General features: G+C 39.6%; 1 protein-coding gene across 13 annotated transcripts in view; it reads right to left on the bottom strand.

The window, feature by feature from the left end:
- dab1a (DAB adaptor protein 1a) overlaps positions 1-17,791 on the bottom strand; it is a 552,095-nt gene that overhangs the window by 15,636 nt on the left and 518,668 nt on the right. For all 13 annotated transcript variants that reach the window (XM_057840958.1, XM_057840955.1, XM_057840956.1 and 10 more), the window contains 3 exons: positions 9,167-9,558; positions 8,494-8,692; positions 7,507-7,655 (listed from right to left, as the gene is read on the bottom strand). In XM_057840958.1, coding sequence (XP_057696941.1) covers positions 7,507-7,655; positions 8,494-8,692; positions 9,167-9,558 — 740 coding nt within the window. The remainder of the gene's footprint in view (positions 1-7,506; positions 7,656-8,493; positions 8,693-9,166; positions 9,559-17,791) is intronic.

Raw genomic sequence — 17,791 nt, forward strand, 5'->3', positions numbered from 1 at the left:
TGCCCCTATATCTCTTTTAGTATTTTAAATTTCCTTATACATTTTCTCACTTTTGATATTTTTAAATGGTTGTACGCCGACCTTGAGTGCCAGAAAGGCGCCTTTAAATAAAATGTATTATTATTATTCTATATCTTCATGTAGATACTTTTGATTAAATATTTGTGTTTTACTAATTTATATCCAGTAACAAAATGACATCTTTTCCTATTTTATATTTGTTAAAATAAAATCTTACAATCATTGCAACACAAAAAATGCATATACACTGATCCCTCGCTACTTCGCGCTTCAAACTTCGCGCTCTCAGTCCATCGCAGATTTTTTTTCAATTAAAAAAAACAAAACAGATGAGCTATCCCGAAGTGTAGTCTCACTCTCGCTCGCTCCCTCCCTCCCTCTCCCTGCTCTTTGTTCCTCAGGCAGTGCACTGGAGTTGCTTTTTACAGTTAACGATGTTGACAGATGTTTGTGTCTGATCTTGCCAGAGTCACGAACTTCAAACGCGCCGCATGCGTCAATCATCGTTTAACTTGTTAAACAGTTGCTGTGGCAACTCATTGTGTGTAAGTAAACAGTGGAGTGGAGTTGGTGGACTCAATCAAGCATTTAATAAAGCCGTGCATTTTTCTACTGTAGTACTTTAGTCTTTTTTTTAAATAATTCGGTGGGACAGTAACACGTTTAAAACTAATTTTTACATTTGAAGTGCTTAAAAATAATTTATTAAAATATATATTTAAAAAAAAAAAAAATACTTTCAGGAAATAAAGGGACAAAAACATGTCTTCTATGTATTTCTTTCCAATACTAAATCTGAATAAATACATTGAAGACAAAAAAAAAAAAAAAAAAAAGAAAAAAAGAAAAAAAAAGGGGGTGGGGTGGGGGATGGGGGGTGCGCGACATCCCGTTTTTTACTTGTTGTGGCGGGTTCTGGTCCCCATTAACTTAAGTAACTTAAGGGATCACTGTATACTAAAATCACAATAATAATAATAATGATAATAATATTTCGTCCATATTTTATAGTATATATTTGTATTATTTCATGATAGGGATTGTCTCCCTGATATATTTAGCTAATTTATGCATTCATTCTGACAAAATGGGAACATGCTAAGAAGAACAGTAAGTGACAACTTCATCTTGTCGTAAAGTGTTGACAGGAGCTTGCGAACAAACATGCCAAACAAGTGCATCACACACAACGAAATCCCCCCCATCCCGCCTCCATGCACACATACAAAAAACACATTGTGTTCCCTCCAAGGACCTGCTGCTTTTCACACCTGGCTTGACAAAAAGCACAAGCTGTGTTTTTCTCTCTCTCCTGCCTTCACTCAATCACTCTCGTCTTTATTTTGCGACCTTTTCATCACGCCGCCACCCTTGTACACTTTTATTTTGTAAAGCTTCTCTGTGTTATTCAGGCAGGCCTGGTGACATTTGCCGCGGTCTAAAAAAGTCTCTCTCGCACTCTGTCTTTTAGTTTTTATTCTGTCTTAAAACGAGTGGATTGGAGGCATAAAAAAAAAAAGAATGTTTCACGCCTGGCGAGCGAGCGGCGAAGAGTGGAGGAGGAAGGACTTGAAAGAGAGAGAAGCCATAAGGGTAAAAAAGCACCAGAGAAGGTCAGTGACTCTGCAATGGAGTAAAAAGGGAGTCGCTTTGGATAATAAATATTAACGACACGGCCGGACATCTACGCTTCTGTCCGAGAAGACATTGAATCTTAACGCTTTTTATCCTGGCAGCTAAAGACAGCTCGGTAACTCTTTCTTATAGTCATCGACTGCTGAAAGGATCACACTAATGCTAATGTTCACTTAAAATGAGGAACAACAATGCTAAAGTGGGATACTGAAGCAGTGACACAACCATAGAAATACAGTGGTACCTCTACATATGACGTTAATTCGTTCCAGGACCTGGTTTGTGGGTCAAAATGGTCGTATGTCGAGCAGGATTTCCCCATAACAATACCTTATAATTCCATTATTTCGTTCCACAGCCCGAAAACATACACTTAATCCATAATAAATACTGCTGGTACTATTGCAATTACACAGAGCAAAACAAATTAATTATGATTAAAAATCGGAATAATAATATAATAGTAATGATAATAATAATGCCTGTAATAATGTGACGAATCAGGTTCTAATGTGGCAGATGTATTTTTGCGTGGTGTACCTGAACGCACCGCGTGGTTGATGTGTCAGAGTGAGTGAGGACATTTTACTTTCACTTCACTTGTTCAGCTGCGACGGACAATAGGCATGTTGATAATAATTGTCACCTTAACTTATAAAGACTGGCGAACGAAGGAGGACCGCCGAGATCATAGCTCGTCTACGGCCGTAATGTTGAGCCAGTTCAAAAATGCGCACCACACTCTTATAATTTTCTTTCATCTATTTTCATTTCAATGGTAAGCCCCACCTTTGACCTTTATTCACCACCTGCACTTACATTGTTGGAAGCCATGTTGATTTCTCGCACATGAAAAATCTGCCGTTGCGAGAAAACAAAGAAACTGCGGCGCGGTCATAAATCATCTTTGGATGTAGAAAAAAATGGCGAGTCAAATTTTACGTCGGATGTAGAAAAGATCGTGTGTCGAAGCGATCATATGTCGAGTTACCACTGTATATAGATAAAATGATTTTTGTTGCTTTAGGTATGACATCTGTTTTAAACAATTTTTTAGGGGAGGAATCCAAACCAGATCCCAATTTTCCTCTATCAAATCAAGATTTTTTTAACCATAGGATCTCTTTTTTTTTTTGGCAAGGGTTAGGGTTTATAACAAAAAAATGGGGAACAACAGGCTAAATAGGCATCTGTTAACCTTATATTCATTCATTCATTCATTCATATTCTGTGCCGCTTATCCTCACAAGGGTCGCGGGGGTGCTGGAGCCTAACCAAGCTAACTATGGCCAGTAGGCGAGGTACACCCCGAATCGGTTGCCAGCAAATCAGAGTTAACCTAATATATTAAGAGCTATTCAGATAACTGTAGCCTAAACTAGAGGTCTCTAAACCGGTCCTCAAGGCTTGCTGTGGGTCTTCATTTTTGTACCAACCAATCCAGCACATACAGTTGAACCAATGAGGTTTCTGCTAAAACAAGCAGCACCTGACTGCAATCAACTGATTACCCTTGTAAAAGACCGGCTGGATGAATAGGTCTCATCTTGTTTGATTGGAAAGAAATCATGCACCCACAGCAGGCTTTCGTGGAATAGGTTGGTAACCCCTGGCCTAAACAACACAACATAACCTTTTATCAAACACTCTATTTGACTCCAAATCACTGCCAAATCCATTAAGCCTTCATCTTTAGTATCACTTCTGAACATCTCAGTCGACTCTGGAATTACTTAAGCGCATGCCTAATTTGCTCTTTCGCAGTTGTTAGGGGCAAGACACACGGGAGGCGACGTTGCTCGCGTTCAATACATTTTCATTCATTTCGTTCATTACTTATGTACGGTGGCCGAGAGGTGTCAGGCAAAATGCAAAGTCCAAACACTTTGCAAATAGAAAAAATCACGAACCCAAATTGTAAACTCTTTGCAAAAGTAAAAAACACAAATGCAAACTGCCACAACACGATCCCCAATTCCTAAAGCGCGATTGCAAATTGGCAAAAGCACAAACCGCAATTGCCACAACAAGACAGCAAATGGCTCGTAGCACGAATACAAACTGCCACAACACGATCCCCAATTCCTAAACCGCGATTGCAAATTGGCAAAAGCACGAATCCCAACTGCCACAACACGACAGCAAATAGTTTGTAGCACAACAGCAAACGGCTCACAGCACAGCAGCAAAATCACGCAACACAACGGCAAGTGGATGACCCGGAAGTTTAAAAAAAAAAAAAAAAAAAGGACGACACTTTATATGTGCTTTGTGACCATCTATACGGACCTCCATGAAGTTGCCCCCCCCAATCAGACGCAAATTTATATAAAAATTATGTCAATCGTTTGTGCTGCAACGCTATTTGCTTTCGTGTTGTGGCAGTTGGGATTCGTGCTTTTGCCAATTTGCAATCGCGGTTTAGGAATTGGGGATCGTGTTGTGGCAGTTTGCATCCGTGCTACAAGCCATTTGCTGTCGTGTTGTGGCAATTGGGGTTCGTGCTTTTGCCAATTTGCAATCGCGCTTTAGGAATTGAGGATCGTGTTGTGGCAGTTTGTATTTGTGTTTTTTACTTTTGCAAAGCGTTTACAATTGGGGTTCGTGCTTTTTTCTATTTGCAAAGTGTTTGGACTTTGCATTTCGCCTGACACCTCTCAGCCACCGTACATATGTGTGATTCCACTTGTCCACATTAGAAGGCACAATAGCGCCCCCAACTCGTGTAGTGACTATAAATAGCTGGGCGCGCCGCAGATGGCGCCAGTTGTAATTTGTCATCAGCAAAGGTGAGTTGGATAGCATTGCTAAGTTGCTATTAACTTAGCCCCAAAGAGCTAACCATTTTCAATTATTCTTTAGTATGTTGTGGCGAGGCCTGTGAGAGTGACCTGTTACACATGTATACGTATACAATGCGACCAGCGAAGCGATAAAAGAAAATGGTTCTATTTCCGTCACTGTTGCCTGGCACCACAACCAATCAGCAACAGATTATTGATCAACAAATCACCTGTGAGGATAGTGGCCAACCCGGAAATTGACATCCACATGCCACACTTTGTCAACATGGCGGAATAAAAAAAAAAAAAAAAAAAAAAAAAAAAACTGTCAACATGGATTAGGGCTGAACGATATTGGAAATTTTTTTTGGGGGGGTTGCGATATATTGTGATATACGTATATTGCGATGTTAAAACTAAAGGGATTTTCACCAGACTTGAATAGCTCTGTTTGGAAAGACTTTGGTTGACACACTATGACCACATTTTATTCATTAGAGATGTCCCGATCCGATCACATGATCGGAAATTGGGCCGATCGCGCTAATTTTCAGAGCATCGGAATCGGGTGAAAAGGATCGGGTTTTTAATTAAAAAATATATATTTCTGTTTTTGGTTGTATGTCTCCTTGTGCCCTGCTATTGGCCGGCAACCAGTTCAGGATGTACCGTGCCTACTGCCCTTAGTTAGCTGGGATAGGCTCCAGCACCTCCGCGACCCTCGTGAGGAAAAGCGGCATGGCAAATGAATGAATGAATGGATTTTTCAGTTTTTCTGCTTCATGCTCGTACAGCCCCTTATGCTCCCTCTTGAAAAGCAGGGCAACCAAACTGTTTTTCTTTGTCACCAGTGCAGCTGGCGTTTGGTACTTAAGTTGACGATGATTGACAGGTTTGTAGCTTTGATCTGGCCCGAGACGCCTCGACAGCTCAACGATCAAAGGCACAAATGTGTTAATCATTGCTACGCTTGGTACACAGTCTGAAGAGTGCTGTGTGACCTCATTCATTGTGTAAGTGAGAGGCTGTTCTCGGCAGCGTGAGGGTCAAAGAAAAAAAAAAAAATCAGATCGGGTCTCTGTATTGGCAGATTCTCAAAATCAGGTGACTTGGACAGGCTAAAGGCAGAGTTATGCTTCCGCGTCAGACCTGCGGCGTCAAGGAAGACCTGATTTACAACCCTGCGCTGTAGCCTGACGTGCTCCTATTTTTTTTTCAAACCGTAGCGTCGCGTCGACGCATATGACGTGGCGGAAATGGAACGTGATTGGTCCGCTCAGGCTGTTGTTTCCGGTGCTGCGCAAAATCACCGCCATTATAGAATAGAATCAAACGTTATTTTTCTACACGCAAAAATGGACCAAGCCTACGGGAGTATCATGAAAGAGCAAGTCTCGTCAAGACATCATAAAGATTGCCAAATGACAAGGTCAGCGATTGAATTAAAAAAAAAAAAAATGGAATAACCACCGAGACGTGTGTGTCCGGAATCGAGCGGCCACACGAAGCGGTGACCCAGTCGACCAAAAACTGCCAGCTTTTTATCACTTTATGATGTATTTTTGGTTGTTGCTCTTCATCATTTATTGTGTACATATGTTTGCTGTCAGTCTGTGACTTATTTACGAGTCACACTTCAAATATCTGAAGAATAAAGCACAGGTTTGGTGCCAAGGGTTGTTTTGATATTTAATTTTCAACAACAGACAGTTCACACACGATACATCATCACTGATTGAGAGTGCCTTGGTGCTTTTATGATAACGTTAACACCAAGGCTTCCAACGCAGTTGGGGAAGTTCCATAGACCCAGAAATCTGCTATGGCTTCCCACTGGCTGGTTGTAGAACCCGGCAAACAAATCGGGCCAGAGGGCTTTGCAGACCTCGGACAAAACGCTGGACGCAGTGCTGGACGCCAGTTTGAAGCTAGCTGCCACAGCTAGCTGGTCCCCACCCGAGTCTAGAACTCTCTGTGCGGCATCAAAAGTTGGCCAGACCGCCTGGAAACCGTCTTCTGCGTCGCCGGCCCCTCAACATTTGTATGATCAACATTTATTCAGTGTTGATGAGCTGAAGATTTACATTCAAGCTTTCCATCTTGCATTGTTTATTTTTTCTCCGTTAAACAAGCATGCCCCAAAACCGTACAAACATAACGCCACACGCCTCTAGTGGCTTGGCGGTGAATTACAGAGCAACGCGTTCCCTCACCGCAGAACTATCGAATGCTCATTGATGCCGTGTAGTCACTTTGCCGTCACCGCAACGCAGGAGCATAACTCAGGTTTAAGGGGGTTTATTTGTGAACGATGAATATTGGTGTAAATAAAAGGGATCCAGGGAGCTATGTCTCTGCAAATCATTGGTTTTGTTAGGAAAAACAGAAGTTTACATTAAAAAAAAAAAAAACAATTGAACGTCCTGCGATGGGACTAATGAGCATGTGCATATTTAATTATTCTCTCGTATTTCTTGTACGTTTCAATGATGGTATAACATTGCTTAAAAGAAAAAAAAAATGTCAACATGGAGGAGCCTGTCATTTTAGCAATATATGTGCGGTCAGCACATACTTTATGATACCTCACGACATGATTTCTGAGACATGAATAAAAAAGCAGTAGTATGTGAGTTGTTGGTGCTCAGAAAAGAACGGAAATTTTGAAATGCCCTCCAAATTCATTGCCAATCAGAGACTAGCGTTGACGCATAGGCAGAGGACAATGTGTGTTGCTGTCGCTTGCCGCTACAGTCGCATCGTGGCCCGTGTGTTCGCTTTCAGCTCAATGGCGATGACTTCTACATTTCGCCTTGCTCCTCGCCTCCCGTGTGTACAGTAAGAAAATAGAGTAACTAAGAAAGCGAAAGAAAAGAAAAACTATGCCACAACGAAAAACTCAATTTTGGATTCCGCACCCAAAAATTCGTTAGAAAACAGCTGTCAGACAAAAAAGCAACTTTTTTCTTTTCAAATTATTGCCAAGAGTTCACTGCATATTGGCTTGATAGCAGTATCATCCATTTGTTGCATGTACCATATTTGCAAAAGGACTGGTCAAACTTACGACATCTTCCTCTCCGCTACGGCTCGGGCTGCCCTCAGCTTCCCCGAACGAGTCGTCGGTGGGTGGGTCAGTGGCATCGGTGGGTGGATCGCTGACGTGCGAGGCGGGAGATTTGGAGGGCGAGCTCTGGTGGGGAGCTGGTGTGGGGGCTGCGAGGGGAAAGTAGAGTTACACAGGGAGTACACTCGCAGCCAGCTGCCATATTGTATGAAGTACAAAGTCATATAGTAGTAGCACTTATAATTATTGTTACTTAATAATATTAATTGCTACTTTGGCGGAAGCTCAAGCAATCCTGTACAACTCATGTGTCAAAAAGAAGGCTTGTGTGCCAGATCTGGCCTGACAAATATTTTTGTGAGGCCTGTGAAAGTAAATCACTTCACATTTGTTCTAAAATAAAATTTAAATACAATTTTTGTAATCCTCGATGAAAAGATCGAGAACTAAAAATCAGAATAGTTACTGATTTTTCTCCCTTTTTTTTTTTTTTTTAACTATTCATTGTATAGGAAAATATATGAATGGAATACTCACTGTTTTTGCTTTTTGTTTCTTAAATAAAAATAGAATGTTGATTGTCCCCAATTATTATTTTTAAATAAAACAGGAATTTAAAAAAGTGAAAAAAGTAATTAAACATTTTTTAAATATTAAACACAAAACAATTTTGAGATCAGCAATGTCTCTAAATGATTAAACAACTATCAATTAGTTCTATTATGATTATTACTTGACATTTGTTGTACTCGACTTCTTCACTTCCCTCGGCTATAGAAGGCCAATCCATTTGAATGGGTAGAGACTGGCAGCGAATAGTCACTTTTAGCCCTTCCAGTTCAAATGGATTAGACATCTTTCACCATCAACGACACTGAAACATGGTTACAGGAGTGTATGTTAAAATTGCCTGGTAAAAAAAACAAATCTGTGTAAAATTTACTCAAAGAATCAGACTAGGACTGTTGAGTATTGACAATAACTCACGAGAGTTGGTGGAGGGCGTCGTGGAGGTGACCGGCGTCAGGTTCATCTGGGAGATGTCAAAGTCATCACAGTCGTCCGTGTCCTGGGCGGTGCCGACGCGGCTGAAGTAAGAAGTGAATGCCTCCGAGGTGCCCGCTAAGCTGGGCTGCTGTTCGCCCTTCTTTGACGGCATCGCTGGCGGTTTTGCCAGCTGAAAGTCCTGAGATAAACACAATGACTTTGTTAGAATTAAAGGGACAGACAACAACTTTATCATGCGCTTCCCAGCCGAACGAATCTTGTTAAATAAGTTGGAAAACAGATAAAAGCCAGTATTTCCAAGAAGTGGACACGCCATTTTATCAATACCGGTACTATTTTTGCCAATCCAATGTATTATTCTTCCTGACCTCATTAATACCCACTATCACATGCATCTATCTGTGGATGAGTCTCAGTGTTTATATTTGTGGGTATAACTGACATCACAAAATGGCTGCACTCATCAGTGGTATGATTTTTTTTCTTCTGTGTTTAAACATTATTTTCTCGATTATCAGAAGTCTAAAAAATTTGCCATTTGCATACTTAAACACTCTGAACAACTGTCTTCCACATGAGGGTCATTTATATTAGCTCTTGTCTGTCCATTAAAACAAATTAAGGGTCAATAAACACCTATTCTAGGTCGTACCTTAAACATCTCCTTGCTCATCTTCTTCGCCCGCTCCTCATGTTGCGGACTCGATGACGCGGAGAGAGTTGGAGCGCCCGCACCTGATTGGCTATCGCCTGCCGGCGTAACGGCGGAGACGGGGGTGATTGTTTGGAACATGGCGGCGGGCAGGGTGCCCACGGGCTGAGCAGGGAGGTAGGCTGTGGGAGGAAAGGCGCCGGCCGCCATGGCCGCCCACTGTTGCTGGGTGGCGGGGAAGATGTTTGCCTGCCCCCAGATGAGAGGCTGGCCGCTCGGCAGCACCTGTGCCACCGGGCCGAGTGGGGACTGTACCCCGAAGGCCAGCGGCGTCTGGGTGGCAAACTGCTGGGACCAGTGTCCGGAGGGAACCGCCCCCATTGTCACATAACCTGGAACAAGACAGAAAAGAAGGGGAAGAACTCATTATCTAACTGGATGCGAACTCATTATTTTATTGGTTGCAACTGAAAGTGATAGCTATACTAGAGTTGCTCTATAAATGAACTGTTTTACATTGACCCAAAGTAGCTTTGGCATTTTACATCTTACAAAACTCAAACTAAGGAAACACGTTGACAGCATCCCAACTGTTCTAATGGCTTTAATGTTATTTCATAAATCACCTCATTGGCTGCCCTTGACAGCATAAGGCATCTAACCATTTCAGTAAAACATAATCATTCAATAACAGCCACGCCAAATTAAAATGAATTTGATGTGGATGATGAAATACTATGAAATAAAAAGATAAAATAAAAATCAACTTTTGTTATTAGAGACCATAACTACAGTTTATTTTATTGTTTTTGTTTATTGTCATTTATTTATGTTTTTATTATAATTTTATTAATTTATAAATGAATGTATTCATCCAAAATATAATAAACATAACTAAATCCAATAAAAAAAGAATACAGTAGGAATGAATAATAAAACATCAAAAATTGTATACTTATTAATAATAATGTCTCATATCTAAGTGCAGTAAATGACCAAAAATAGTCACTTGCTCTATAAAGTTACTTAAAAGTATTCACATTCAGCAGTGTGCATTGTATATTCTGCCAATGCACGACATTTGCTGTCAATGGTAAGATTACCCAGGAAAGTGCTAACAGCAAATGGTTTTGGCTGATTTGCACAGTAAATGGCATGGAGAGGTAGGAGGCTGGAATAATAAATGCTCTGTGCCAGTTTCCAACATAAGAAAAATGAAAAACGGTTTACTTTTCACCCCAACCAATGAGAAAAACCTCTAGGCTACTTCGTGGTTGGGCGCTTAGCAACAACTACTACGGTACTACTATAAGTGTGAGCTGTTCCACAGAAAGCAGAAACTTCAAATGAGAATTAGCGCCATCTTTATGCAATATTTATATTTCAGAGGTTGGTAAAGTAGCCAAAAATTTTAGTCGAATAAAAGTAGCATTACATCTAAATGTAAAAGTAGTCATCCCAAAATTTACTTAAGTAAGAAAGTATTTATTGAAAGGAATACTCAAGTAATGAGTAACATTGTCAGTAACTGTCTACAATGTCTGATATTTAAAAATAAAACTATTTTTTCCAAGCACAACTTCATCTATATGAACTGTTATCATTATACTGTACTTTAAAAAAAGTACAAAAAGATGACTGGAACACCTAGAGAAACTAGAACAACACTATGAAACATCACCCGTCCAGAGAGCATGAGTGCCCTGTAGTAGAGACAAAACATTGTTATCTCTGATTGGTATAATGGAGTCATGTGGTTATTTTTGCGGCGTCTCATTGGTGAAACTGAGACAGCCACTGTTGGCATCTCTAGCAAAAGTAGAGTCAATATGTAGAATAAAGAGCAAAAATGTAACGACTCCAGTGTAGCCCAAAGCAGCAGAACACAAACTTAATAATGATATTGACGGAACACGGGGCGCAGCACCGATTAATAGGGGGCCTGCAATGTGGCGGCTATAATATGTAAACAGAGCTTTTCCGGTGAAAATTCTTGTGAATAAATTCTTAAATCCCTGAACTCTTTATACATATGGGCGTAAAATAGTCTTGATTCCTGGTAAAAGCCAAAAAAAAAAAAAACGTGCAGGTAGCATTTATTTTACGTAAATATGTCGAAGTACGATGCTAGTCTGTCAGTCATTGTGGCAGCCACAATATGTAAACAGAGCTCTTCCGGTGAAAATTCTTGTGAATAAATTCTTAAATCCCTGAATTCTTTATAGATATGGACGTAAAACAGTCTCGACTCTTGGCTAAAAGCAAAGAAAAAAAAAAAAAAAAACGTGCAGTTAGCATTTGTTTTACGTAAATATGTCGAAGTACGATGCTAGTCTGTCAGTCAATGTGGCGGCCGCCATTTGTAATCAGAGCTTTTTACGTTGAAAATTCTTGTCAATAAAATTCTTAAATCCCTGAATTCTTTATAGATATGGATGTAAAACAGTCTCGATTCTTGGTTAAAAGCAAAAAGAAAAAATGTGCAGTTACCATTTATTTTACGTAAATATGTCGAAGTACGATGCTAGTCTGTCAGTCAATGTTACGGCCGCCATTTGTAAACAGCTTTTTCCGTTGAAAATTCTTGTGAATAAATGCTTAAATCCCTGAATTCTTTATCGATATGGACGTAAGAGTCTCGATTCTTGGTTAAAAGCAAAAAAAAAAAAAAAACGTGCAGGTAGCATTTATTTTACGTAAATATTGCGAAGTATAATGCCAATGCTGTAGCTGCTAATTTCTCCCATTGATTTTCTTCACGTTTCAAAATGCAAGCAGTGTACGAAAAATATAATAATTACCTTGAATCCTTGAACAAATCACTCCTGAGACAATCCTTCCTGTTTGTATGCGGTACAGCTTACGTACTTTTTCAACATAAATACGTCGTTGGATCGCTGCATGTGTCGCTGCGACCGACTGCGAATAACTGAAGCGGATTGTGGGATGGCCCCCTACTTGAAGGCGTTGCGCACTGAAGGTCAAATCTGACCCCTCAATATCATTATTAAGTCTATGAGCAGAGTAAGAGTAGGGTTTCTTCTTCACAAATCTAATCAAGTAAAAAGTATTGCGTGGTAAACCTACTCTAAGAAGTAGAGTTCCTCTTGCAAAATGTACTCAGGTAAATGTACCTGAGTAAATGTATCGCATTACTACCCACCTCTGGTATATTTTATCATTTTTTTCCCGTCATGTTTTAAGAACAAACTTTCACCTTTAGAAACTTGCACTTCAAGGTTTGCATCTTAAAGCTGTGTTTGACCATGCGTTTCTTGGTCGTCCTATCATAGACATTGAGACAACAACTAAAGGAATACCCATAAGATGCCTGTGTTCAAGCGGCTTTCATTAGGTTTATTAATATTATGTCATTAATGGTGAAAGACGAACTAGAGTTGCCCTGAAGATAAAATTGTTTGAGTGAACAGTAACTCTGGCGTGTACTACTTTCGACACTCCACTTAAGGACTATTTTCTTCCAACTGTTTTAACTGCTTTAATGTTATTTCACAAACAAACTCATTGGCTGCCACTGGAAATAACTTTATTTAAATAAAGCATGGTTGCAAATGACTTTTGAAATCTAAACTTGTCCCATCTTTGGCCATTTTCCCAGATTTGATCTAAACTGCTTTGCCAATTCTAATTTTGAAAATCTTTCTTTCGCTTTGGAAAGCTCACCAAAACAAAATAAGGGGAAAAATGTCATTTTTCAATTTTTGACGGTCATCTCTGTGCTCTTGTTGTTGTTTGGAGCTTGGCGCCCTTGCAGCCCCACTCTGAGGCAGATGGGGGTGCAATTAAAACATCCCCATCTTTTCTTTGACACACAAACTCACACATGCTTAGATAATAACGCATGCATCACCGGAGAGCGCTGGCCTACTTGCGCCTGTAGCTAATGTAGCATCTCTTCACGGTCACGGTGAACTGGCATAATTACCTCCGGAATGAGGTGGCGTCGTTTGATCGAAACACACTCATTAAAATGGCTGAAATTCATCAGCGGAATCTTCATCTACGACGCTCTCGCTCATCTTTCCAAAGCCGACATTCCACCTAGCTGACGTGCGGGGGTAGTAGCGAGACTGAAGGGGGTTGAGAGCCTCTGCTCACGTCTCATTCGCACACAAATACTGCGACTGGCGAGCCAGAGGTCGCGGCCATCTTTCTTCTCGGCCGCCTCGGCCCGCAGGTAAATCCACAGCATCTGAGTCAGCGAGCTAATGATGCATTTTATATTCCACACACAGCCGACGCCACCTCCTCTCCTCATCAACATTTCATTTCTATTCCATCCCTCTCTATTAATCACATCCTGTTCTTTGCTTCCCTTCTCACATCTACCAATAGGGCAGTTTATGAAGGAACGACCTATGGGATGGATAGATTGCCCAATTTTTGATCATGTGGAAGTGGACCACCGGAAAAAAAGCAAATACAGTATATCACATGGTTAACTCAAACAAGTTTGCAACCTAAATAGGCTTCTGTTAACCATTTCAGGGACAGTGTTTACTAGAGGTGGGAATCTTTGGGCACCTAACGATTCGATTACGATTCAGAGACTACGATTCGATTATAAAACGATTATTGATCCCCCCCAAGCTATTAGCTGCTTTTAATATTTCGAACATTAGTCACAAAAATTGTACAAAAATCCACTCAGGCTTAAATAAATGACTATTTCAGTATCAAGTTAACATTTCAAAACAGTAACTAAAATACACAAGTCCTCATTCTGTATCAGCAATTTTAAAAGATATCCCATTAACTCATTTGCTCCCAAAAATGTAGAAATACGTTCTATTACAGTAATTTCAGTGTCTCAAAAACGTATTTATAAGTCTTTTACGTTTTTTTTTTTTTTTTTTTTTGACAAGAGGAATCTCTAGGTTCTGTTGCACCTAAACTGCAATGCACAATGCTCAAAACTCATTTTAAAGCAATAAAACTGGCCACTGGAGGGCAGTAACGCGTTTTGTAAGAACTCATCTCAGGCCAAGAAAGGAAGTGAAGGAAAATAGGAAACGGAAGTTGGAGGGATCTTGTGAAGACGTGTGAGAATTTGAGAAAAATGTGGAGAACGATCGGAAAAAAAAGCAAACAACACTGGAGGAGTGTTTTGAAAAGAAAAGGAAACCATCGTCAAGGAAGGATAAAAAAAAAAAAAAAAAATCTATCTTGATGAGACGGACGGTGACGGCCAAAACAGCGTCAGGTTCCACACGCATTCTGCGGAGCTCACGTTGCGTTATTCCTGAGCCCGAGCTTGAAACCAACGATGAAGATGATGAAAAAAGTGAGACCGATTTTGATCCGGACTCATCAGATTACTGGGAGCCACCTCATTCAACCGGGAGCAGCCGAGAGCCTTCCCCGTTGTTAGCGCAAGTAGTTCAACAGTTCAATAGTTTAGTTATGTGTAAATAAATTGTTACTTTGCAATCAAAAACTCTATTTGTCTTGTTTTTTATGTTATTTTGTAGAACAAAAACAATATTTAGATGTTTGGGATTTCACAAAAGTGAAAAATAGCTGTGTTAAAGTCAAAGTTATGTTTGAACTGTTTTTTCATCAGAAATAGGAAAATTGCTCAAACTAAGCTATTTTCTAATGCTGATTTCTAAAGAATGAAAAAAGATATGAACTAACTTTTTTTTCTGCTGAAAGAAGAGAGTCTTATCTTTCTTTTGGTGGGTTCCATGTTTATATAGCAATAGAAGAGAATTTTCTGTGGGCCTTGCAAAATCAGTCAAAATCCAGTAAAACGGCCGGGAGCGAAGGGTCTTGCTCCAGTGAAAATTGCTAGGAGTGAATGAGTTAATTTAATGTTGTGAATCAACCGTTAAGGTTGTTGAAATTTCTCCCGTTATTCCATAATTTCCCTTCTGTCTACTGTCGACATGTGAAAGTTTTAAAACTTCCATCATTTAAAGATAGATTCAAGTCTAGATCTTGCCGAATTAGGAGTATTTTAGATGAAAAGTTAATTAAGTTCACTTGGAAGGTTCACTACAACAGCCTTCCAGGGAAGTCTACTGCTTTAAGATGGCGACTGTTTACTAACGCCGGCATGTCTCATTCCGCATTTAGTTTTCTATACATGTTCTGCTAATGCCGCCGAGTCTGTCATTTCACATCTAACTCTTTATACATGTGATATCTACCGTACCATTATGTGGGCGTAGTTTTTAGCGGCTGTCGGCAGCAGTCAGGTACAGTATTATTGTTTTTTTATCTAGCGGCATGAGAAACCAGAGCCGTAAGTTGAGCATTGTCATTACCCGGGTAATGATTAGCATGTTTACTCTCGGTCTGTTCCTCATTGCGACTAGAAGACCGCGCTGACTGTTTTAGTTCCGCTTTACGTGGCGTATTTCATAAATCGGAATCTGGATGTTTGTGAATCATTTTTTAATCTTCCATGGCCAAATCGCGAGTTATCTAAGAATCGGAAATTTCGCACACCTCTCGTGTTTACTATAATGGACATCTATTCAAAACTTATCATTAGCTTTACTCATTTACTGCCAGTTCAGGCCACACATTATTTATTGTGGTAGTTAGTAAAACTGAGAAATTGAGAGAAAACACTTATTGACGGCAATAGACGTCCAATCCATTTTAACTAGGAGGTGCCCAGTTGCAATGGATTGGACGTCTATTGCCGTCAATGGCAGCCAAGGAGTTAAACTCACAAAACAAAAAAATAACATTCCCAGAGCAAAATACACGCCCATCAAACCTCTTTGAATTTTTCTTCATCCTTCTTTTTTTCCCCAAATAATTACAATTTGCTTTCATGTATTTCTTGAAGTTTAAAATTTTTCAATTTTTAAAAATTTTTTATTTATATAACTCATGCCATTTTTAATTTGTGTTTTTAGTTTTTTTATTTCATTACTATTTAAATATTTGTTCCCCCCCAAATGATTCTTTTAAATTCTAATTCTAATAAATTAAATTTAATTTATTTGAAACTATGAATTTTTTGTTTGGTCATCGTAAACATTGGATATACAATTGGATGTCGAATAGGGGCCGCAAAATTTTGCCCTGCCGCACATTACAGATCCCTATTCTGTATGAATGTAACAAAAACAGTTAAAAAACAAAACAAAAACAATTTGTGCATGAAAGGGTTAAAATAAAAAATGGTAGCAAATTTGCAATCTACTGAATTACTGTTTTGTCTACACTTAGAAAATATGACTTAACTTTAATGAGCAGCTTTAGAGGTTTAAAAAAAAAAAAAGACCAGTGAAAGCGTATGGACTTGGGCTTCTGTTGAACTTATAATATTGAAAGACATACTGTTTATTTTTGTCTGTAATCAAATGTACAGTATTTGTTGCATTACAGTAGGTGTGTGACAAAATATCGAAATGGTGATATATCGTGATACTTTGTATCCCAAAAGGTTATCGATATGCTTCTGCCAAGAATTGAGATATCGTTTAGAAAAGGTGTCAATGTCTAAAAAAATACAAATGAACCAACAAGTTGCTACCAAAATCTTCCACCATTATAGTGTCTCAGTTAACTCTAAGGCTGCAATGACAGTGCTTGACGCCCAATCCATTTAGACTGGGAACGTTTGTTCATTCCAAACCAGAGCATTCACAGTCATTCTGTCCGATTTTCAGGGCATTTACAGGTCACTTGCTGTTCTTTTTAGGGCATTTACAGGTCATTTTCTGTTGAGTTTGAGTCACTGCCTATTCATTTGGGTGATTCCCAGGTTATTTCCTGTTCTGTAACTCAAAATAAACAGGAAGAGACCCATAAAATACCCCAAAATCAACAGAAAGTAACTGAAAATTAACAGGTCAATTACTTTAAATGGCCCAATATTACCTCATTGCCTGGCATTGGCTGCCACTTTCGGCAATAGATGTTCAATCCGTTTGAAGTGGGAGAGATGGCAGTGAATTAACAAATGTTCATTCGCTGCCACCCTCCCAGTTCACATGGATTGGACGTCTACTAATGATAAACTTATTCCAATTCACAGCAGAAGATTGTTTTTCTGTTCATTAGTTGTTTGTAGAATATCCTAGAATGATTTCCTAACCAATGTATCGATAATCGTCGTATCGCCATATCGTCAGATCATCGTTATCGCGAGCTTTGTATCGCAAATCGTATCGCATCGTGACTCGTGAGGTACTAAGAGGTTCCCACTCCTAAATTACAGTATATTCATAATCAAATCAAATGGATTCGATATCTATCGCTGTCAATGGCAACGAATGAGTTAAGGTCCTCCGTACTGATAAAGCATTTCATTCAAGTCTAACTAGTGACAGCCTTTTACGATCGACTGTAGAGGGGAAAAAAAATCATCTCTCTCGTGAGGACTGCTCTTCCTTATTTTTTCCACCGTGCTTCCTCGTCTTCTTCTGAATATTCATTGCGTATGTGTGCCACTTGGAGGAATGCCAAGTCACCCCCGCTGACAACGGGCATGATATATGACAACCAAATAAACGAGAGAGCGCGCTATGAAAGATGCACTTAGAATGCATTTGATTACGTATTGCAGAACCCTGTATGGCTGGCTGTAAATATGTATGTTATGAGTGTGCTTTCAAAACTTTTCACCAAATGTAACTCCAA

Source organism: Corythoichthys intestinalis, chromosome 7, assembly GCF_030265065.1.
Source record: "Corythoichthys intestinalis isolate RoL2023-P3 chromosome 7, ASM3026506v1, whole genome shotgun sequence".
NCBI classification, from domain to species: domain Eukaryota; kingdom Metazoa; phylum Chordata; class Actinopteri; order Syngnathiformes; family Syngnathidae; genus Corythoichthys; species Corythoichthys intestinalis.